General features: G+C 35.5%; 2 protein-coding genes across 3 annotated transcripts; one reads left to right on the forward strand and one right to left on the reverse strand.

The window, feature by feature from the left end:
* The first annotated feature begins 4,775 nt into the window (after positions 1 to 4,775).
* LOC131603239 (UDP-URONIC ACID TRANSPORTER 1-like) lies at positions 4,776 to 8,018 on the forward strand. Of its 2 annotated transcripts, none has more exons than XM_058875534.1 (5): positions 4,776 to 5,005; positions 5,452 to 5,928; positions 6,522 to 6,625; positions 7,352 to 7,580; positions 7,691 to 8,018. In XM_058875534.1, the coding sequence occupies exons 1-5, from the start codon at positions 4,973 to 4,975 to the stop codon at positions 7,835 to 7,837; spliced, it is 990 nt and encodes a 329-aa protein (XP_058731517.1). In that variant the 5' UTR covers positions 4,776 to 4,972; the 3' UTR covers positions 7,838 to 8,018. The 2 variants fall into 2 exon arrangements, with proteins under 2 accessions (XP_058731517.1, XP_058731516.1); XM_058875533.1 differs by lacking the exon at positions 4,776 to 5,005 and adding an exon at positions 5,012 to 5,184.
* Positions 8,019 to 8,202: 184 nt separating this feature from the next.
* Positions 8,203 to 15,632, reverse strand: LOC131603238 (calcium-transporting ATPase 4, plasma membrane-type-like). Its single transcript, XM_058875531.1, has 7 exons — positions 15,222 to 15,632; positions 11,897 to 11,951; positions 9,848 to 11,793; positions 9,604 to 9,762; positions 9,358 to 9,529; positions 8,971 to 9,269; positions 8,203 to 8,774 (listed from the first exon to the last, which is right to left on the reverse strand). Exons 1-7 carry the CDS (start codon positions 15,393 to 15,395, stop codon positions 8,463 to 8,465), a joined length of 3,117 nt encoding a protein of 1,038 aa, XP_058731514.1. The 5' UTR covers positions 15,396 to 15,632; the 3' UTR covers positions 8,203 to 8,462.
* Between the last annotated feature and the right edge of the window lie 7,426 nt (positions 15,633 to 23,058).

Here is a 23,058-nt window from a genome sequence, read left to right on the forward strand (position 1 = left end):
TGACATTATAGGTGCATTAAATCGTTCCTCAAAGGAATATTATGTGATAGAAATGGTTTGCGAGCCCAACACGTATTAGATGCAGTTGCACTGTGTGGAGAAGGTTTTGTGGATTTATGTTTTTGCAAGTACAATTGTCTGTAATCGTTTTGTTGGTTTTGATTATGTCAACACCTTATGTCAAATGACGTTACGTGAAGTATTTGGTGTTAACTGTTTAGCAATCTCTGGTAATGGCATATGATCAAGAAGTTATCTCAAGCCCCATTAATTAAAACAGTCAAGTTCCAGTTGAAGTGATAAGTCATCGACGAATCTAGCAAAGGGACTCGAAGCTCTAAAGCTGGGAAAGATAGGAAGTGTGAAAACTCGATCGGTCTTGTGCTTAACGTGTGTCTGAGTGATCAATTCATTATAAAGATATAAGATTATTTCTCACGATACTAAGGCGGTTCACACACTCATATAGACTTTTTAAAGCCTCTCTTATTTTACAAAAACATTTGAAAACCTTTTTATATGAATACTTAATTGATTAATGACTTGTTTAATCAATTAGGAGTATTTTTTTTGCACTGGTTAATCAATTAGACGGTTAGGGTTAATTGATTAACACATTTGTAACGCCTTCAATCGATTATAGAATCCTTTAATCGATTAATGATGGAAGAATTTGAAACTTTCCATGTTTGTCTTGTCTAATCAATTTCCAGCTTGTATAATTGATTTCCAGATAGGGTTAAACGATTACTACATTAACATTGCCCATGTAATGTTTTCTTTTTTAGTCAAAATTTTTCTTATATAAAGAGAGGTTCTCCTCATTTCATTTTACACCAAAATTTAAATTTGAAATCTTTCCTTCTCACCTTCTACTTTCTTCTTCTACATTTTCTATTCTTACACCAAAGTTGCCTTAGTGCCAACAGAGTGAAAAATACTTTTGAGGATTTTTATCGTAGTGGTGTTATATTTATTTTGTTCTTACCCAAGATTGTGATTCTCTTAAGTAATATCTTTGTTAGGTTTGGAGCTTAGCTTGTTTACAACTCTGTTTAGTTTTGAGATTAGCATGTGTAAAATCTCTTGTTTGTTTTAAGAAGGTTTATGATTATGAGCATATCTTGTAAAAAGCTAAGACATATTTTTAGTAAGACGAAACTCTTGGGGGCAGGATTAAGCCAAGTCATAGGATGAACTTGTATAAATCTCTAGTCCAATCTCAATAACTCTATCTCTTTACTTTTATGTCATTTACTTTATTTCCTATCTAATTTTTTATTCTTTATTTTTCGCCGCTATATCTCTGTTGGACTAATATAAACTAATTTCTAAATAAAATATTTTAAAATATTTTTGATTTCTAAACATCACAATTCACCCCATTGTGTTTGGATTCACTTGGGCATCATGTTCTACTGTGGCAAAAGATCTTTTATGTGTAAGCACTCCGTGTCTAACTAGAAGGAATATGGTCGATGATTTTTGTAGAGTTTGTAGCTTCCACACTTTCAGGGTCGGAGCAATTAATCTGGGGACTCAGTTCTAATTTAAAAATAAGTCTAAGAGAATATGCATTTATACCGAATTTTAAAAAACGGTATAAAATCATAGATTTTGAAAACATATTACGATTTTATACTTGTTTTAAGAAATAAGTGTAAAATATATTGATTTTAGTAATTTAAAAAAAAACGAGCCCCCAAAATTTGAGACTCAGTGTTGTAACACATGTTGCACTTGCTAATGGTCGGCTCTGCACACCTTGACATTATTATTAAAGTATGATGGCGAAATACGCCTTATTGTTGTTGGTTTTATTTGGAGGCACTTAGTATCCAAGCTTTTTATGAAAGTAGACAACAATGATGTGGAGAAATATTTCAATGACTCTTAATTTGGGGTTGGGGTATTGGGTGGTGTAGAGGTCAACTGCTTAATGCAAACGGGGTGTTGAGCAAAGGACACGAAGATGATTCTTTGGATATGCTCATAATATATTTCTCTAATACTTTTAACATGGTAGATGATAACTCATGATTTGTGAGATATTTAATCCCTTATTACTTGACTTTATTTTGATCAGCATAATTAGGTTGAATTAGACATGTTTTGTTGTTTTTATCTTAGTTAGCATGGAGCACACTAGGTGTTCTCTTTTTTGAGTTTTATGTGTTTTGTGTTTGTGTATAATTGCACCCATGAAAATATAATACAATAGTAGACTGATTAACTCTTCAGCGTGCGATAAGGGTGCAAGAAACAAGGTTGTACCTTGGAGATGAACATATTATTTTAACCACTAGAGTGCAACAAGGAGGCTCGTTTGTTATACCTTCTTATTCATAAGATTAGAGACAATTTCAAGATGTTTCCTCATATTGTGTATCTTCATGACGAGACTGTCAATAGGGATTCATAAGAGGTGGGTAAATCCTTAAACATCATTTAAGAAACGGGTTCCAAATTTCATCTAGAATTGAATATTTGTAAAACAGATCTTTTGATCTTTATGTGATGGCAATAAGCATCACAGGAGGTTATATCCTTCGGACATTGAGATACCTAATATGAAGTAATTTTTTTCATCAAAATAAAATATATTTGTCTTTTCGAATATTTGCATCTCATTTCTTCATAGCATAAAAAACAATTATTATATTAAATTGCATCATTCAACATAAATAAAGCATAAAATTATATTTTTAAGATACAAAATTGTAAATCTGTAAAAAAAAAAACAAAATTTTAAATATTAAATCATAAAAATAACCTATTATCTTAATAAGGGTAATTATGTAATAAGATTAATAAATACTATAATTACTTTAGGCTATGTTTGGATATCATAAAATCAACGGAGCGGAATGGAGCGGAGCGGAGTGAGATGGAGCGGAGTGGAACGGAGCGGAACGAAAATACCATTCCATTGTTTGGAAATTTTAGGACGGAACAAGATAAGTTGTTCATTCCGCCCAAATTGGAGGGTAAGAAAAATGGTAGTAAGTGATGGAATGGAATGGAATCCATACCACTCTATTCCGCTCCGTTCCATCTGTTTTTAAATTATCCAAACCATGGAATACCATTTTATTCCATCCCATTCCGCTCCGCTCCATCCGGTTCCATCAATCCAAACAAAGCCTTAGTGATTTTGAGCAAGTTAGATGAATGTCGTTGAATAACTTGATGCAGAGTGTGTTGGGTTTGAATTTGGTTGCCATACACTCTCTCTATCATAAAATAAATGTTTTTTTAACCAAAAAAAGTGTCCTAAAATAAAAGTTTTTTTATTTTTTCAATACAATATTAATTAATTTTTACCAACTTTATCTTTAATACACCCCTTTCAAGTTATTAAGTTATTCTATTAATTATTTTTTGCATTTATAATGTATGACAATTAAGAGTGGTAAAACGGATCGTGGTCCGCCGCCCGCCGGACCGTTCCATGCTCCCGTCATAAAATGGCGGGTTGAGTTAAAAAAATTGAACCCGCCATCCACCAAAGTCTGCCACGCCAATGTTTGCCCCGTCAAAATCCGCCGCTAGCTAAAGTCCGTCTTATCGATTCATTCAATCTATCTCGCTTTAAGTCCGTCATTTTTTAGTTAATTTTAATACTTACAATTTTTATAGTTTAATTTATATATTTATTTGTGAATATATATAATATTTTTTTTAATTGTATGGTAAAAAATAAAATAAATTAATTAAAAAATAGTCATCGTCGGTAATATAAATCCGTTATTTTAATAAGACGGACATAATTTTTAGACCCATTTCAATTTGATGAATTTTTTTTACGGAATTAAGACGGATATAGGACATGCGGGTGGTTTTGCCACCTTTATTGAATTAAAGACAATTTTATAAAATTGTTATATTTATTTATGAGAAAAGGGATCATGCACTGACAGTGTAAAATACTTTTACACTGTCAACCAATCACCACCATGCATCCAATTAAAATATTTTTTTATTTAAAAAAAACTTTAATGACATGGCACATTCATGACTCCCTATTAGTTAACAGTGTAAAATAGTTTTACATTGTCAGTGCACTACCTTTTAACTCTTTATTTATTTAGTGATTTTTTTTTAATACATGTATCTCATTTTAAAAAAAATAATTTGTGTACACCATTTTATAACACCCATATTTCTATACACAAGACAGACACACCATTTTCCTTTTTTTAATAGTTTATTTTATCTTGATTTGTGTGCAAGATAAATTTTCTTTGTTGGCATATACGGTGGCGTGGGGTGCAGTGGACACATAGCAAATCTCTTATTTATATTGTAAGAGATTAATCATTTTTACTAATCTTATTAAAATTTGAAAGATATATTTAAAAACAAATCGAGTTAAAAGGTAATGCATTGACAGTGTAAAATAATTTTACACTGTCATCCAATAAAAAATCATAAATGTGCCGTGTCAATAAGTTTTTTTTAAATAAAAAATGGTTTATTTGGATATATGGATGATGATTGGTTGACAATGTAAAAATATTTTACACCATCGGTGCATCACCCCTTTTCTCTTAAAAGTATTTAAACATCAAAAGTATTTTACTTCAAGGAGTAAAAGAATTATTTAAACATCAAAAGTATTTTACTTCAAGGAGTAAAAGAATTTTACTCTTATCCTCTTATGATATCGATCACCAAGATCCTTAATCCATTCATTTTTCGGTTCTCATTATTATCCAAAAAAAATTTCACTATAAATTAGTGCCAAATTAAGAACGCAATAATAGGTTAATTCAAGATCACACTACACTTTCTTCTAATTCTCAAATTACAAGCAAATGCTTTGAGTGGTTCCTTGAAAATGTCAAAAATAAACTTTTCTATAAATAACCCTACCACAAATTTTGTGCTACACTTCATTAGCAATATCATCAACAAAACCCTAAGTTAATTCTGTTCCACACAAGCTTTCAAATCATATATTCATCACAAAATGTTGAATGAAGGGAATGAAAATGTTTTAAAGGTGAAAAATCTTGTTTAACAAACTCATCATTGTAAATAGTAGAATTTTTTTCTTTTTTTTCTGCACATAATAATCCAATAAAAATTCCAACAATGAGCTCACATAGTTCTTACAGCATGAGATCCAAAGGATCCATTGAAAATGAAAACAAAGGCACAGTGAAAGATAAAGATGGTGGGGTAAGTTAAACCTATTGAATCTTTGAATTTTAACTAACACCCACCATGTGTTTGATGAAATTACACTCACCATGTGTTTGATGAAATTACTAATAACCGTTTTACATTTTGAACTATATGTTTTATATCATTTCCATAAAGAGAGACGTAAATATAAATAAGGGTAATTCTTGAAGTATAAAGAGAGAGAAAAAATAACATTTTTTTTAGAATTTTATTTGTGTAGTTCAAAATTGTAACAGCTTGATGAACACATTACATATCCAGGGAGGAAGTGGAGGCAAATCAGGGAAGATGGTGTCTCCAAACAACAAAGAATTTATGTTCATATGTTTTCTTGTGTCTCTTTGGTACTCATCAAACATTGGTGTTATTCTTCTCAACAAATACCTTCTCTCAAATTATGGTTTCAAGTTCCCAATCTTCCTTACAATGTGTCACATGTCAGCTTGTGCTATTTTTAGCTACATCTCCATTGTGTTCTTCAAGGTTGTTCCTCAACAGATGATTAAATCGAGGTCGCAGTTCTTAAAGATTGCAACTTTGAGCATTGTTTTCTGTGGGTCGGTGGTTGGTGGCAACATTTCTCTCAGGTATTTGGCTGTTTCTTTTAACCAAGCGGTGGGTGCAACCACACCTTTCTTCACGGCTGTTTTTGCTTATTTGGCTACCTTTAAGAGAGAAGCTTGGATTACATATGCTGCTCTTGTTCCTGTTGTTGCTGGTGTTGTCATTGCAAGTGGGGTATGTTTTTGTTCTTTCTTTTTCAGTTTTTGTTTGATTTTGTGGAATCAATCATCCATAAGCTCGGTACATTTGATTCTTGATTTATTATGTTTGCTTATGATGTGAATGTGTTGATTGATATATGTTTATGAGTGAATGAAATTATACAAAATATTTTGGTTTTGATTAACAATGTCATGCTGCACCATAATGCCACTCCAGATCTGGAATGTTGTTTATAAGATCTATGTTTTTCATGAACTGTATATCTCTGACATTTGGAGTTTTAATTATATAGAACTGCAAATCTCTGACATTTGGTCCTTTAATTTTCTGGATCTGCACTCATCTGGTTTATTATTATAATACCCAAAGGCCAGATTTTTCGGGAATTTTACAAACAATTAGCATTTCAGTTACTGAATTAATTCTCATGAATTAGGCTCTTTAAAATTGTTTTCATCTCTTCTATCTTGGAATTTCATGTAGTTCCACACCACATTATAATTTAATTTGTCTTTAAACAAGCATGGTGTATATATCCTTTCTACTTTCCGTGTGTATACATATTTTTATTCTGCCGAGCTTTAGTTTGTTTTTGGTTATGGCAGGGCGAGCCAGGGTTTCATGTATTCGGATTTCTTATGTGCCTAAGTGCAACCGCTGCAAGAGCTTTCAAATCTGTTCTTCAGGGCATTTTACTTTCTTCTGAAGGGTAAAATATTCTGCACCATACCTATGATTTCTAACTTCGTTTTTGTCAACCATATCTTCACAAACTATGCAACTATAAATCATATTGGTTGAAAATATATAATAATAATAATAATTATGAGTAGTGGTTCAAGATTATGTTTTTAAATTAAAATCTTATAGTATTGTTCTAAAGGCCAATGTTTACTGTTCAGCTCTTTGTTGCTATTATTAGCTTTGTTACTATTATTAGCAGTTTGTTACTCTCTAATTGAAAGTTTTGCTTCTGATCATTTCTGTCTGAAATGTTCTTGGATCTCGTTTCTGATATGCAAGGATGATAAAATCTGTTCGAATCTATGTTTTTTGCATCATGATACCAAGGGCCTGTTTGGGTTTGCTTAATTGAGCTTATCTACTGACATAAGTTGTGAGACTGTTTGGAAGAACTTATAAAAATAGCTTATTACATTGTTCATAAGCTATTTTCGTAAATTCTCTTAAGATATTTTATGAAAACAGCTTATAGCTTATAAATAACGTATACTTAAGCGTTTATCATGATAAGTGCTTATGTTATTAGCAGTTTATCCAAACAGGCTGCAAGAAAGATGGGCTTGTAGAAATCTTACACTTGAGGAACATGCTTTTCCCTTTCTATCTTAGTACACCAAAATTGCATAATCTTTTGTTTTCTTAATGTTAAAGAACTGCTGCTTATATTGTTTCATCCATTCCAACCTATCAGGGAGAAGTTGAACTCAATGAATTTGCTCCTGTATATGTCTCCGATCGCAGTCGTACTTTTGTTGCCTGCAGCGCTTATCATGGAGCCAAATGTTATAGATGTCACATTAACCCTTGGAAAGGAACATAAATTTATGGGCGTGCTTCTTCTTCTTAACTCCGCCACAGCATATGCAGCAAACTTAACAAACTTCCTGGTGACAAAACATACAAGTGCTTTGACACTCCAGGTCTGTCACTTTTATCAATATTTTATATTAGCATAGTAGACGCAAAATCTGAAGAATTCATGTTTTCTGCAACTTATTTACTGAGTTTTCTGTCAAATTTTGTTAACCAGGTATTAGGCAATGCAAAAGGTGCTGTAGCTGTTGTTATCTCAATACTGATATTCAGAAACCCTGTCACTTTTATCGGCATGGCTGGCTACGCAGTTACTGTAATGGGAGTTGTTGCATATGGAGAAACAAAAAGGAGGTTTAGATGAACAAATCCTTCACATTCACTGATTGTCATATTCGTGTATTTTATTGTAGTTTATTTGCATCATTAAGATTATTTGTAACGTGACTAGGAGTAGGGACAACTACACGAGGGATTTTATAATGTTATTCTGTTGTATCTAGTACATAAATATTTATTTATCAATAGTACATTGTTATGTCTAATTGAAGGATGACTTGTTAAGTACAGGAAACTGAAATTGTGAATAGGAAGATCTCAGAAGTATATGCTTCTAAATCAAACTTGAGTTTCAAATCATGACAAATTTGATGCTCAATGTCATTTATATTACAAATGAATGGATTCTGAATCAAATGAAGCTCTATCATATAAACACAGGTTTCAACATTAAAGATGAACACAATTTTATTGTACACTACAAAAATGCACTTATCAGCAATAGTTTCAAGAGATGCCTACTTTGTGCTGAACAATTATAAACATCACTATCAATTTTGCCACTGTTGAGATCTTTGTAATACAAGCCAAAAAATAAAGTAGCTTGGATATACATTCTTGTAAATGTTCAAATTTAATTCAAATCTAAAAATATTGAATTAGATAGGAACAAAAATATTCAAAGAGCTATACTCTTGTAATAATTTATTCTATGCTAGCTCAGGACCAGATGGAAGTGCATCATAACCATCATGATGTTGTTTACTTGTAGTATTTTTTCTTTCAACTGGGATGCATTTCAAGATAACAGCTATAGGCATGCTAATTGCTCCAATTAAAACACTGAGTAACCAGAATTGCCAGCTTAGAGGCACAGTGCTGGCAAATGCTCCAAGAAATTCAACAATCACCGCTTGAAATGCGACGGTGGCGAAAATTATCATCAAAAATATCCAGCTGTCAAACATGCCTTTGAAGATGTTTATCTTTTCCATATCTCTGCTGTTTATCTCATTAAACACCTGTAAACAAATAGAGACAAAGGGAAACAACAGGCAGTAAGTGCAAAACAGTTTAATGTACCTTTGTCTATGAAAACAACGTACTCACTAATTTAAGGGAGAGATTTAGCTATGCCAGCGACAAACCGTAAAAGTAACATAATCACTAGTTTATTAACATTTATCTGTAAAAAAAAAAATATTGACACATTAGTACCTGACAAAATACGAAAGAGTTGAATATCAAAGTGTTGAGCACTGCAGTTGAATCTGAACCAGTAATTCTGAGTAGTCTCTTCCCGTCAAAATTTAGAATCGCGAGTACAATCAATTGATAAATACTCTGACCAATGATATTCCTCCACATAGTTTTGGTGATAAAGCTTTCTCCCCTTCCAACTGGGGGTCTTTTCAAAAGTCCATCATTGGGAGGTTCAGTAGCAAGGGCTAAAGCCCCTAGAGTGTCCATAATCAAGTTGACCCAAAGTAACTGAACAGCTGTGAGAGGTGCTGACCCTGAAAGTGAGGAAAACTATATCATAGTATCTATGTTCCTTTTGAAACATTTCAAATGATGAAAAAGAAATTCTATAAACAAACAAACCAGTGATGCATGCAGAGACGAAGTTGATAATAAGCGCGACAACGTTAACTGTTAACTGAAACTGCACAAATTTTTGAATGTTTATATATACTGCCCGTCCCCATTTCACCACATTGACAATAGTCGCGAAGTTATCATCCATTATAATCACATCAGCCTTTTCTTTTGCGACCTGTAAATAGTTTTAATGTACCAAAAATTAATTATTTGATATCATAATCAACATGGTAAACAAGAGACACAAACCTCGGTTCCAGCTATGCCCATGGCAAGTCCAATGTTAGCCTCATGCAATGCAGGAGCATCATTTGTTCCATCGCCAGTAACAGCAACCACCTCACCAAACATATTCCTCAAATTGGTAACTAACTTATGCTTGTCGAGCGGTAAGGATCGTGCCATCACCTGATACCAAATTAAATACAAATTAAAGGAAAGTTAAGCACCTCAAGAGACATCAAAGTCACAAAATATACAATAAGATCATAACCTGGATTCTCGGTATGATATCCTTCATTTGCTCAGTGGACAAGTCACGAAAGTTAGGTCCCTCTATCGCTACACCATCATCAGTAAGTATACCACATTCCTTAGCTATAGCTTTAGCTGTATTTATGTTATCACCAGTGACCATGCGGACGGTTATTCCAGCTGCGATACAAGTTTGAACAGCTTCCTTAACACCAGGGCGTACAGGATCCTTGATTCCAACTATAGCTATTAGAGTATAACCACTATCAGGAATGTTAGTACCTCCCCGCGTTTCATTTATATCTTTGACAGCCAAACATAGAGTTCTTAAAGCTTCAGAGGCAAAGCTATTTATAACATCTAAGACGGCATTTGCACGATTTGCGGGAAGATCAACTACTTCCCCGTTGCAATCAATCATTTTGTCACACATTTCTAATATTATTTCAGATGCACCTTTGCAGAAAGCTTGAACACTTCCATCAGGGAGACTGACGAGTATAGACATCTTCTTCCGGACTGAATTAAAAGGCTCAAGCTTAAGTATCTTATAAGCTTTACTACGGTTGCGAGCATCGAAATCAGAACCTAAAAGCAAGGCAAATTCCAATAGCGCTGATTCTGTTGGGCTTCCCAATATTGTGTTCTTTCCATTTTTATCCTTAACTACTTCAGCAGAAGTATTTTGACATATAGCCTGCAAAAGTATGCTCAGAACTTCTTCCGATATGTTCGTTTTCAGTTCATCCGCACTATCATTACCTTTCAATTGGGTGGTATTTTCACATATCCATATTTTGTTAACCACCATATGGTTTGTGGTTAATGTCCCTGTCTTATCTGTGCAAATGCAACTAGCCGAACCCATTGTCTCACAAGCAGAAAGATGTCTCACGAGCGCCTTGTCATTCATTAGTTTTTTCATTGCAAAAGCAAGACTTAGTGTCACAGCCAGTGGTAATCCTTCAGGAACCGCAACAACTATTATGGTTACGGCAATAGCGAAGAAGTTCAGTAGCTTTGTTGCATCATTTGAAGACCAATTGCTAAACTCGCCATGAAGTGCTTTTTCGACAAGAAACCTTATAGTCAATACCGAAAATGTCACAATGGCGAAACCCAAACCAATTTTACCAATAATAGTAGCAACTCCATTCAATTTCACCTGCAATGGTGTCTCATCATCTCCTCCCTCGTTTAGAGTTTCCATCAATTTTCCCCATTCTGTCCTCATGCCAACAGTTGTGACTAACATCTTCCCCTGACCATCCTGCACTTTAGTTCCCGAGAGAAGGAAAGGGTGTTTTTCAGTTATAGATACAGGTTCGCTCTCACCTGACAAACTCGATTCATCAATAAGCAAAAAGTATCCAGATATATAAATTCCATCAGCTGGAACTTGATCTCCAGTTGACAAATGAACAATGTCACCAACTACTACATCATAAATTGATATTTTCTTTCTTTTCCCATCCCTAGTGACCTGAACAAAGATTTTTTTCTTCTCTTTGTCCAAATCCAAGAACTGTAGGGATTGCTTGTAGTCACTGACAGCAGTAACAACGACAACCAAAAATATACTCATTATGATTCCGACACCATCGTACATTCCCTTTGGCCACCCTTCAGTGGCAAGCCCAACAGCTATAGAAATTACAGCACAAACCATGAGAATGGCTAGAGTTAAGTCCTGCATTGCATCCCATACAAACATCAGGAACGTTCGCGGAGGTTTCTCCGTATAACGATTGACCCCAAAGATTTTTTGTCTGCAATCTATACTTGCTTCACTGACACCTTCATCAGTAGAAACCGACAATTTCCTTGCAACGGCTTCAACTCCACCATTATTACTCAAGTTCCTATAATCCTGACTACGAACAATAGAAGCGATCTCATTTGGATGTATCTCAAAACCAGCTTCTGTTGCCTCTTCTGATAACTTGTATTCAACTCGGTTACCAGCTGCATAAGAAAAACAGATGAGCTTAGAAAAATAGTTGAAGAGAAAGTGATTAGTTCTAAAGCAATGCCATGAACTTCAAGTACTGAATTTTGAGTACCATACCATCAATAAATTGCAATGCTGCCTTCTGAACATAGAGAGCAATACGAATTTTTTCCTGATGGAGTAAATAAAGTTAATATAACCAAAGTGGTACTGCGGAATTGACAATATCTACCTTAATGTTTGTATATTAGTATAATAATAAGAATAACGCTGTTGTTACTGTTATTGAATTTTTATTTTAAATCTAGAAATTTTATGTGTATTGGTGTATTTAAAGTCTGAATCCATTGGCATAAATGAGGGTTAAGACCATTAGTCTTTTTTGAGGTAGTATGCATGCTCTCTTTGCATATGATATAGTCCTACTTGGAGGGTTGAAGGAGAATTTAAATGAGAGGTTGAAGACTTAGAGACGAGTTTTAGAAATGCATGGCTTTTGCCTAAGCAGATGTAAGACGGAGTATATGGAATGCAAATTCAGCAAAAAGAGAAGTGTTTCTAATCTAGAGGTGAAAGTTTGAGAGCACATCATTCCCGAAGCCATGCGGTAAATTGGTAATACTTGTGATATTGTACGGGACATAGTGTTAGGCGGTAAAGAAACAATACGGGAATAAAGTAAGTGATGCAGACATGAGGATGTTGTGTTGGATGTGCGGTAAAACTAGACACGACAAAATTAGAAATGACAATATTATTAGAAATGACAATATTAAAGAAAGTGTTGGGGTGTAGAAAAGATGGTGAAAATAGGGTCGGCCCTAGGAATAGGCCACCAAAACTAGGGCCTAGGGCCTCACTTTTCTTTTTCTATATGGCTTAGTTTAGATTAATTGATTTGTTAACATAAAAAACTAATTCTTTAGAGTGTTTGTAATAATAACGTTCATTTATAATTATATTATTGATTAATTTAAAATTCACACTCATAGATAATAAATTTTAAGTCTTTTGAAGACTTTATATCTAAGTTTTTTTAAAAGAAGTATGAAAAAACTTTTTCTATTATGAGTTTTTCAAAAAGGGATGAGAAAAGTGTTTAAAGAAACTGACTTTATTATCAATGGAAGAGAAAATGTTAAATTGCTTACAGTGATTTAATAAATCATTTTACAATTTAAAAATTTAAAACTAAAATATTTATATTTTGTTAACCACTTCTATTATAAATTTCGCCTCAGGCCTCCAGATTTATTAGGTCGGCCCTGGATGGAAAATAGACTTAGGTGGTTTGGGTTTGTAGAGAGAAGACATGTGAATTATATGGTAAGGAGAGTAGATCAGATACAGAGAAGTCGAACAGCAAGATAGTTAGGAGAAAACCTAGAAAAATATAAGAGAAGTTATTAAAAAAGATCTCGAAATTTACGATTTGGATATAAGCATGGCCCAAACTAAAACATTATGTTAGAAGTTAATCAATGTAACCGATCCCACTTAATGGGATAAAATTTGGTTGTTGTTGTATGCTAGCTTATTTTATTTTTGAAAGCTATCTGACACTGATGTTCAGCTAGAGCTTAAGAATATGTATCAATAATGTTGCTATTGTACCCAGGTTGCTGTTGCTGGTAAATTTACAGGAGAAAAACGTGGGATAAACCAAGTACACAATATCGACAAGGAAATATTAACTGTCCCCAACCAACATCCACAATTGTTGAAACCAGATGACATGAAAACTATAGGCAGCAACTAGTTTTACATGCTAAACTTTCAATTGTTATGATCAAATCAACCATTCAACCACCAAACACGTTTGAAGTAATTGGTCAATTCAAGACCAACAAGAAGTCAATGGTAGATAAGTTGCTATGTCATAAGTTGTTTCCTAATAGACTGCAACAGGTGATGGAGTACCTTGTTTCCGTGTCAAGAAAGTTATTATGGAATCAAATCATGTCCACATTTCTTATATTCCTTTTTATCTTTTTAATTCAACAAAGACGATCCACTTCCACTTCAATGATAAATAATTTTTTTAAAAGCACTTCTATAATAAATAACCTAATAGACCGAAATAAACAAACATGAACACAACAAAGGAGATCCACAAAAGAAAAAAGCAAATATATTTTAAAAAAACTACTACACTTTCTTAATTTCAAATATTGCTAAATACTACACATTCTTAAAAAACAAAGAAGTAATAAAGAAGCCACAATATCTTAATTTCAAATTTTACTTTTAAATTAATTGAATAATATCTGATATATAGATCATTATTCAATCAATTTAAAAAATAAATATTTATTTATAATAGTGACTTGTATTCACTTTCTTTCCTTTTTCTTATGAATTTCATTTTTTTTTATATAAGGTTGGAGCCTCCAAATGAAAGATTTTATAAATCAAACTTAAATTCTATTTTGAAAATCAACTGGAGTATTTGGTTCCACTTTCTCTGGTTTATTTTCTCAACTATTTGGTTCCACTTTCTCTGGTTTATTTCCCACTAGTTGTCACACTGTCTATCAAAAAATATATGTTCTTGTCAGACAATGATAGCATATTTTGCTTGGGAAATTTCGTGGAAATTTCCATTGCTTTCTCTCCTATCACTAGGTTGAATAGATTTTTTTTTAAGGGAGGTTGAATTCAATTAAATTTATAAAAAATTGCTTTTACAATTTCAGTATAGTCGGCTCTATTTATTCTATTAGTTACATTTATAAAAAAATTGTTTTTATATATTGTGGTTTTTAAAGTTAAATAAAATATTTATGATAAATTTATTCACAATACTTTTAGTTATTTATTACACTAAAAAAACAAGATAAAATGAAATAATAAATAATTAAAAGTTTTGTAGAAATAAAAAGAATAGTGATATCAAAAGCATAATTCGTTGACTTTTATATATAAACTTAAAAAAGTTGTTGATATTTAAAAATCAATAAATTTTTTAAATAAATAAATTGAAATTAATAAAAAAATATGAAATATAAAACTACAGAAAAAATATTTAAAAAGAGTTGTTACAATTTTAAATAACATGAAAACATAATTTTCCTAAACAATATTTTGTCATAAAATAGAGCAAATTAATATAATCAAAATAATCCTCTTTTAAAAAAAATTATTCACAACAATGCAAATTCATTTTATTATATTACTAATATTTCTCTATTATTGTCTGAGTCTTGAGGAATTAGTTTCGTGCAGACCTTTATAAAAAAAAACACATTAAATGAAGTCTTATTATTATGGTAAATTAATTTTTGTTGCTGAACAAATTTAAGCAAATATAATATCTCTTCTAACTGAGGATTTTTTTTTTCTTTCCAATTCAACTCTGAAAATGCATTAATATAAAAGTTTGAATATGTGCTTTTTTTTTTCTATTACTGATAAGGTTAGGGAAAGGATAAAAGAAAGAAACCTTGATTCCGTGCTTAATCTGCTCCGCTTCGGAGCGTTTCTCAAGATCGGCAACCATACGGAACCGTCTACGGCGGTTCTTAACGAGAGTGACGGCGGATCTCCATCTCCGAAGAGCTTCAACGGAAGGGTTTTTAGGTTGAAGGTCGAAATCCTTGAGCAGACGGCGCTCCATAATGGTAGATTTAGATTTGTAGTGTGTCAAAGAGGCCAACGGGAGAAAGAGAGAGCGAAACCGCGAAAATTTTGAACATCTGTGCTCGTATACATACAGAGTGGGTGGGGACTAGGGAGAAACTTAATCAGCTCGGAAATGTTTTTAGGTCGGTGGAGTACCGTTTTACCCCTTCGTACAAGTCTTTTTATAATTAATGGAAGTCACGTCCTCACCCTCTTTTGTCAAAGGGTCCATTATTAGTACGGGTGAGCAAGGGAAATAAAATCAACTTGCTTTGATAATTCTAATAACCTGTATTTAAAACTAATAATTTATGTGTAAGTTAAGATTAGATTTAATTTTAGATGAAATCTGAGTGACTTGAAATATATTTTAAATTACTTGACTAACTATATTAAAAATTACTTTTTAATAATTTTGTTATTATAATATTTTAAAACACATATTTAAATAAATAGATTTAAAAGAAGCGTAATGTAACGTTGATTATAACATTTTTAATATTAAAATATTAAAAAAAATATTAATTACTTAATAATAATTATTTAAAATAAATAATATTTACAATTTTTTAAAAATTGATCGCATCTAACCACCATTTTAACTCACTTTCTGAAGTAGTTATACTATATTTAGTATAATCTAATACCCCCTCCCACAAGCTCATGGTTGGTGAGAGGGAACAACTTCGAGACTTTGTGCGAGCATCCACAATTTGTACAGTCTCAAGTACATGTTGAATTTTGAGTTTTTTTTGCTACAACTCTTTTCACAACAAAATGGATGTCCAGTTCTATATGCTATCAGGTTATGAGATAGGATAATAACACTTAAGTTTTTGCAGAGAAGACTCGGTGCAAGATAGATAGTTGACATGTAGCTTAATGAGAATAGATTCCAATCAAAAGAGCTCATATGCCTTGATAGAAGATTTGGTGTTTTTGTGTTATTTGGGTTGGCGGGATCTGGTTGGATCGCCTTGTAATTAACTGTTTTTTTGGTTAATGAAAGTAATCTTTTTTCCAAAAAAAAAAAAGAAAGAAGAAGAGCTCGGATGTAGTGTGAGCTAAAGTTTTATATTTTGCTTCAATACTCGAGCGTGCCACCAATGATTATTTCTTTGAGCTCCATGAAACTAGGTTGAGACCAATATCCATGCATAATAATGAAGTTGACCTCATATCATCGGGATCATTAGCCTAATTTGAATCATTGTAGGCTCTTAAGGAGAACTTCTACAAGGGTTTGGTTGGAGAAGAAATCAAGTTGTGGTGGGTTGTACCACTTAGGTATGGAAGAATGTGTTTAGATGCACTCCAATGTGATCCACTAGTTTAGTCATGAAGGACACACTTTATTGACATAGTAAGTTATGACAGGTCTTATTGAAGTCACATATTGAACGGCTCCAACTTTTGACCAATAATTGGAGAGATAAGCTAATGTGTGAGATTAATGTTTACTCACTTTGCAATGGCTAAACACGAGTGTGCTTACTCCATTTGTATTAGTAATGTTTGCCTTTGCCAACAAGTATTTGATATACTTGGTATGTATTAGCAACATAGCTCCATTAGGTTGATTATGCATCTCAATTCCAAGAAAATACTTTAGTTTGCCAGGTTTATTGTGAAGCTTTGAGATTAGGTCACGAATTAGCTTAAGAGATGAACCAGTGAGAAGTATATCATCAACATACACCAATGCATATAAAGTGATATTTTGATGCTTGTAAACAAAGAGTAAATGGTCACACTAGCCGGAGGAAAAACCAAACTGAAGTAAAGCTTGGTGGAGTTATTCATACCATGTTCTCGAGCCCTGTTTTAGACCATAGATTTCATTCTTTAATTTGAACACAAATGTTAAATTGGTGTTGACAAACCCAAGTGGTTTTTGCATGTACACTTCTTGAAAATCCCCATTGAGAAAAGCATTATTGATGTCAATTTGCTAGATTTCCCACTTGTATGTCAGAGCCTCGGAGATTAATCTAGATGGTGTGATTTTTGGCAACAGCCTCGGAGATTAATCTTTCGTTCCTCATGTTGTTGAAATCGTGAAGAATTGAATTGAAAAGGTTACTGTTTTAGGAAGTACAACCTACAAGGCGAAATTCAATCTCCATGGAGGAAGATCTTCCCGTTCACAACCTTCGAACTAGCAGTGTTGAAATTAGTTCCCAGGTATGCAAACCAATATGAAATAATATCAATTACTTAATGATAGTAGTTGCGCTGGTCTTGCTTAACGACTTGATTTAAATTACTACATCAAGATTTCACATACGAGTGACTTTTTCATTCCTATTTATTCTTACAAGTTGTACTTTGATACACAAAAATTGTGATTTTACAACACAAAAGCTTGGTGATTTTGCAGAGATATATGTTGTATTTAATTGACGTCAATGTAGAGGTTGGAAGTGTGGGGGACGATCCAAACACGGAGGAACAATTAGAAGAATGCCACAATGAGGAGAATGATATTGACATGGTACATATATCCCTACCTTAAATTACAAAATATTTATCCATGTCACCTCTATCTTTTGGGTTAAACATAGATAACAATTTGTTAATGATTAGTTAAATAATATCTCCAGATTGTCACTAACTTATTCTCTATATCACAACTAGGTGTTCGTCGGGTTTCAACATAGAGAATGGTTTGTGTCTACGTCTAATGTGGTGCTCGCGGACTTGAGGACCATCCATGGGGCGGTTGGAAACGGCGTCGTGTTATCAAGGTTCCTTTTGCATTTGGATGGGTACATTATCTTTTTATTTCACTTAATTTGAGATACGAAAATTTAAATATTTCATAATCACTTGGATTAATTTTCATTTTTAATTAGTTTAAAAAATTAGCATTCACTTAGATATAAAAATAATTTAGTTTTTCTTATTTAGATTTTTATTATATTTTGAAAACAAAAAGCGTGCGTATCACACCAGTAATTATTCGAACACACGCACGAGTACTTATTTAGATTTTTATTATATTTTGAAAACAAAAGCGTGCGTACTACACCAATAACTGTTCCACACCAGTAACTTTTCAAACACACAGGTACTGATTTAGTACGCGCATATGGTACTAATATTGAACTATTGATTTAAATATTGAATAATAATATAAACAAGTTTATTATTGACTTAAAATTTTTTATAAATATTTTTAAAACAAAAATATTTATATATAGGAATAATTATATTGTTGATTAAAATATTTTTATATACGAAAGTAATTGTAGAAATTGATTTATCATCTCTTTTAAAAATTATAAACTATTTAAGTTAGACAAATTTGTCTTTTTTATTTTATTTCATATTTAGTATATCTTAGAAAACAAATGCGCATAGCACACTGATACCTGTGTGATTGCACGAGTGACACAATGTGTAATTTTTTAATTATTTATGTATTTAATATTTTTTTATTTTGAAATTATTTTAATTTAAGATATAATTATTTTTAATTAATATATGAAAAATTGAAATATATATATATATATATTATTGATGTAAAACAATTTTTTTATTTTAAAAATATGACTTTCTTTTAAATATAATAATTTTTGTTTCTTATTTACATTTTATTATATTTTACAAATAAAAACATGCGTACCACACAAGTACCCGTGCGAATATTCCGCTAATTGATTATAATAATTAAATAAATAATAAATAATAAAATTTTAATTATTAATAATAATAGTAAATAAATATTAATAAATAAAAGAGCTTAAAGGTAGTGCACTGTCAATGTAAATTTTTTACACGAGCATTGCATCACAACCCTTAAAAATAAATATTTTATATATGATATAAAGAAAAAGTCAAACGTTTACAAAAATTAATGCTTTACACTAAATCCTAAATAAAATTACTCAAAAAACATTAATTTTAACTTCAAAATATACTTCAATTATTTAACAACTTATTCCAAAATTATTCCTATATTAATTACTAATATTATTTGATCGTACCTGATCAGAAGGATCGTCGTAGGCTGCTCGGACTGGATCTTCTAGGAAGGAGGAGGGGGGTGTACCTGCAAGGTACTCCAATGCCAAAGTAAGATGACGAGCAAAGGAGCGCAAGTACTAGCTAAGAGTGAGTAAGAATTGAATACCTGACCCTCTAGTTAAAGAGGGTATATATAGCCCCCAGCGCTGGGCCATGATCTCGCTATTGGGTTGGATTCCCAAGCCCAACTAGGAGACTGCCAGGTTTCCTGAGCGGAAATATCGGAGGTGCGTGTACGCCCTCTGTCCTGGTTAACCGCTCCGAAGTCCAAGGGAAGACGCGGTCTTTTAGGAGCCGCGTGGGATCCGAGTTATTCGGAGGATTGGATATGAAAGAGCCCTGCGCGGAGCAGGGTCCTCGGCAGGGATGATGTCCGGGGGAGAATGAACGCCGAGCGCGGTGTTGGTGCCGAGCAAGGCGTGTCGGAAGGCCATGAACTATACATGGGCCTCTGAGGCTTATTGGGCCGAAAGCGGTGTTGGGCCTAGTCTTGGCCCAGTCCAGAACAGGAGCCCCCCAAGTCGGAGTTTTCTGGTTAAGAAACTGTGACTTTGCTTCTACGCTCGGACCCCCGTTTCTCGTGGTTGCTCGGAGGAAAATCCAGTGGTGGGCGAAACGTCGCGCGTGGGAGCCACGCGCTGACGTGGCATAGGCATTGATGGCCTAGGGTCTAGGAGGCGGCGCCTGTCAGGAGAGGTGACGCTTCGCCTTCCGAGCCTTTTTTCCTATAAAAGGGGGCGAATTCTCTCACAAGGGAATTTTCCATCCTCTATTTATCTGCTCGGCTACGATCAAGGGTTCCTCGGGGAACAGTTTCCAGCTCGTTCGTCATATCAAGATCGTTGCTTAGCGAAGGATTCTCCCCGGCCATCTACATCATGTCTGCAAGTAAGTTCGTTTAGCCTGTCGTTGCTTTACTATTTTTCATAGAATTCGTGTTTCGCTTTCGAGGTCTTCGCCAACGTCATCCTCCCCGGGTTATCTAAGCGATGCCCGGGGGTCAGCGTGGGTTGGCAGGCCGGAGTACGTTGGCGTTAAACTGCTTAAGATAAGCTTTCCGGTTGTCGTGTCATCTGTGAGTCCTCGGCTGACGAGTGTTGTTCCTCGATGGGGTTTGGCCGGGGGCTCCGCTGCTCCTGCTCTACCCTTTCGCTTGCCTTGCGGTGGAAGGGTGGATTTGATAGACCATCGAATTCACTTCTCCCTTCTGCGTGCAGGTGAATCAGATTCGAGCGCTACCTCAGGAACTGGCTCGGACACCGACTCGACGACCAGTGATTCCGACAGCTCGACGGCAACTAGTTCCGACGTCGAAATTATTGAGGAAGATGGCACTCCCGCGGCCGAAAGCGTTCACACGGGATCCCCTGGTTCGAATGCCGAGGGAGGGGTTTCTCCTATGCCGTTATTTAGTTATGAACATACCGTTGCGCCCGATTGGATAGCCGAGGAGGCTCTGTCTGTTGTTTCTCGGTATACCGCGTCTCTGGATGGGGCGTTTACAGAAATTGAGGTCCTGGGGGAAGGAGATCCGCCCAATTATCAAATAGGTTGCCCGTCTCCAGACGAACGCGTGTGCTCTCGGTTTGCCGGGGACGGATTTGCGATGTACGATTACGTGTTTAGGGAGCTCGGCTTCCGGTTACCCTTCTCTGATTTTCAGGTTTCAGTCATGGCGTTTCTATCTCTGGCACCGTCCCAAATTCATCCGAATGCCTTTGCCTTTATGCGGGCATTCGAGATTGTTTGTGAGTATTTGGGTATAGGTGCAACGTCTGCGTTGTTCGGAAGGTGTTTTCGTGTTCAACGGCAGGCGTCAAACGGGCGGTACAGCTGGGTTTCGTTCAGGAACGCCGAGCGTAAACTCTTCGGAATGTATACTGACTCCGTGAAGGGTTTTAAGGATCGATACTTCGTTGTCCGCCCCCTAAGTCCAACGGCCTATTCTTCGGTGTCGGATATGGTGGCCGAGCGGGATGCCGAGGGGGAGATAGTAAGGGATGAACATGGGCAGGAAGTAAAGGAGTTCTGCACGACGTTTCCATTTTTCTGGTGGAAGGGTCATTTTGCGTCTCCTCCGAAATACTACGCTTGGGAGGACGATGACTTGGATGATCAAGACCGGGAGTCGTACTCGGTCCTCTGCAAATACGTAGATAGCTTTACCCTGTCTCGTTGGGTGACGAGGAATGGAGATCCCATACTGAACGAGGACGGGGTGCCGATCACGGAGCAGCGGCCTATTAATACCAAGGCTTTGCTAGCTTGTCGGACTCCCGAGGAGACCTGGGCGTTGTTAGGTTGTGTACATTCCCCTTGCTTTGTGATCTCTGTCCGGTATTTTGCTAACTCGTTTATTTATTTATTTTTTTTTTCTTTGCAGAGGCGATGCCGGAGAAGGAGGATAATATCCTGAAACAGGCATTGGATGCGAGGAAGAATCAGAAGAAGAAGAACCAGGGTACCGGAGCTGGAGAGAACTCAGGCTCGGCAGGCTCTCCTCACAAGATTCATGTCGACGAGAGGTTACCCAAGAGACCTCGTGCTTCCGAGGGGGGACGTCCAGACCAGTCGAACCTAGGTCCCGGGCGCGCCTTCGTGTTGCCTTCTTGCTACAAGGATGGAGGCTATTTTGAGAAGTTCCCCTTGGCTACCTCACCGGATGAAGCTCGTCGGATCAGTGATATGGATCCCCCGTCCCTTCAGAAACAGTTGGCGTGCGACAGTGCCGCCGTGGTGAGGGTCTTGGAGATGGCCCAAGTGTTGGCTAGTGGAGGTTCGGGCTCGACCGAGGCCCTGAAGGAGGCCGAGGCGGCTAAGAAGGTGGCCGAGGACAAGGTGAAGACCATGGAGGTCGAGCGCAAGGAGTTGAGGAAGAAGGTCGACGCGGCCCTGAAGCAGAAAGATGCGGAGGTCGCGGCTGAGAAGAAGAAGCTGGCTGACCTTCGACTCGAATGGGCTCCCTCGGCTGACGAGTCGCCGGATGTGGCAGCTCTGAAGTCTAGGGCTGAGTTTGCGGAGAAGATAGAAAACCTGAAGATAAGCCTGGCCGACATGGCCGACGTCGGTTTCGAGCGTGCTCTTAACCAGCTGAGGCTTCTGAACCCTGGTTTGAAGGAGGATAATGTCGGGCTCTCTTCGAGGATCGTAGATGGCGTGTTGGTGCCTGAGTCCCCGGGGAGCGAAGAGTAGAAAGTGTAGTTCCGGGCCTGCGTGTCCGTTTTTCTCGGCCTGCGTGCCATTCTTTTTGTTGGGCTATGCCCGGATAATTTTTGGGGCCTGCGTGCCCAAGTTGGTCGGCAATTTTAATGTCTTACAATTCTGCTTGCTTATATCTGTTTATTTTTACTTTCGGCGTTATCACTGTATGTTTGTTCTTTTTGATAACATTCCTGCCGTGCTTGTATGACGAGGTATTTCCTCTATACTTAGAGTATTTTGCGGTTGTTCTAGGTGACTGATGACTTATGCTCGGACATGCCGGAGAGTCACCAGTATACTTGTGATATTATTGGTTTTGTGGGCTATGCTCGACCTAGATTGATTGCCCGGGCGTGTTGAGTACGGGCCGGGTGCGCAGAGCAGGTATGCGCTTTTAGCGAGCGCGAGACCGCGGTTGCGGCCAAGCG

The sequence above is a fragment of the Vicia villosa genome, linkage group LG5 (assembly GCF_029867415.1).
Source record: "Vicia villosa cultivar HV-30 ecotype Madison, WI linkage group LG5, Vvil1.0, whole genome shotgun sequence".
Lineage (NCBI taxonomy): Eukaryota > Viridiplantae > Streptophyta > Magnoliopsida > Fabales > Fabaceae > Vicia > Vicia villosa.

Coding starts and splice junctions, on each gene's coding strand:
- LOC131603239 (XM_058875533.1), top strand. CDS start 5,098: ATGAGCTCACATAGTTCTTACAGCATGAGATCCAAAGGATCCATTGAA. Junction 5,185..5,451: donor TGAAAGATAAAGATGGTGGG/GTAAGTTAAACC, acceptor TTACATATCCAG/GGAGGAAGTGGAGGCAAATC. Junction 5,929..6,521: donor GTGTTGTCATTGCAAGTGGG/GTATGTTTTTGT, acceptor TGGTTATGGCAG/GGCGAGCCAGGGTTTCATGT.
- LOC131603238 (XM_058875531.1), bottom strand. CDS start 15,395: ATGGAGCGCCGTCTGCTCAAGGATTTCGACCTTCAACCTAAAAACCCT. Junction 11,794..11,896: donor AGCATTGCAATTTATTGATG/GTATGGTACTCA, acceptor TTTCTTATGCAG/CTGGTAACCGAGTTGAATAC. Junction 9,530..9,603: donor TGGGCATAGCTGGAACCGAG/GTTTGTGTCTCT, acceptor AACTATTTACAG/GTCGCAAAAGAAAAGGCTGA.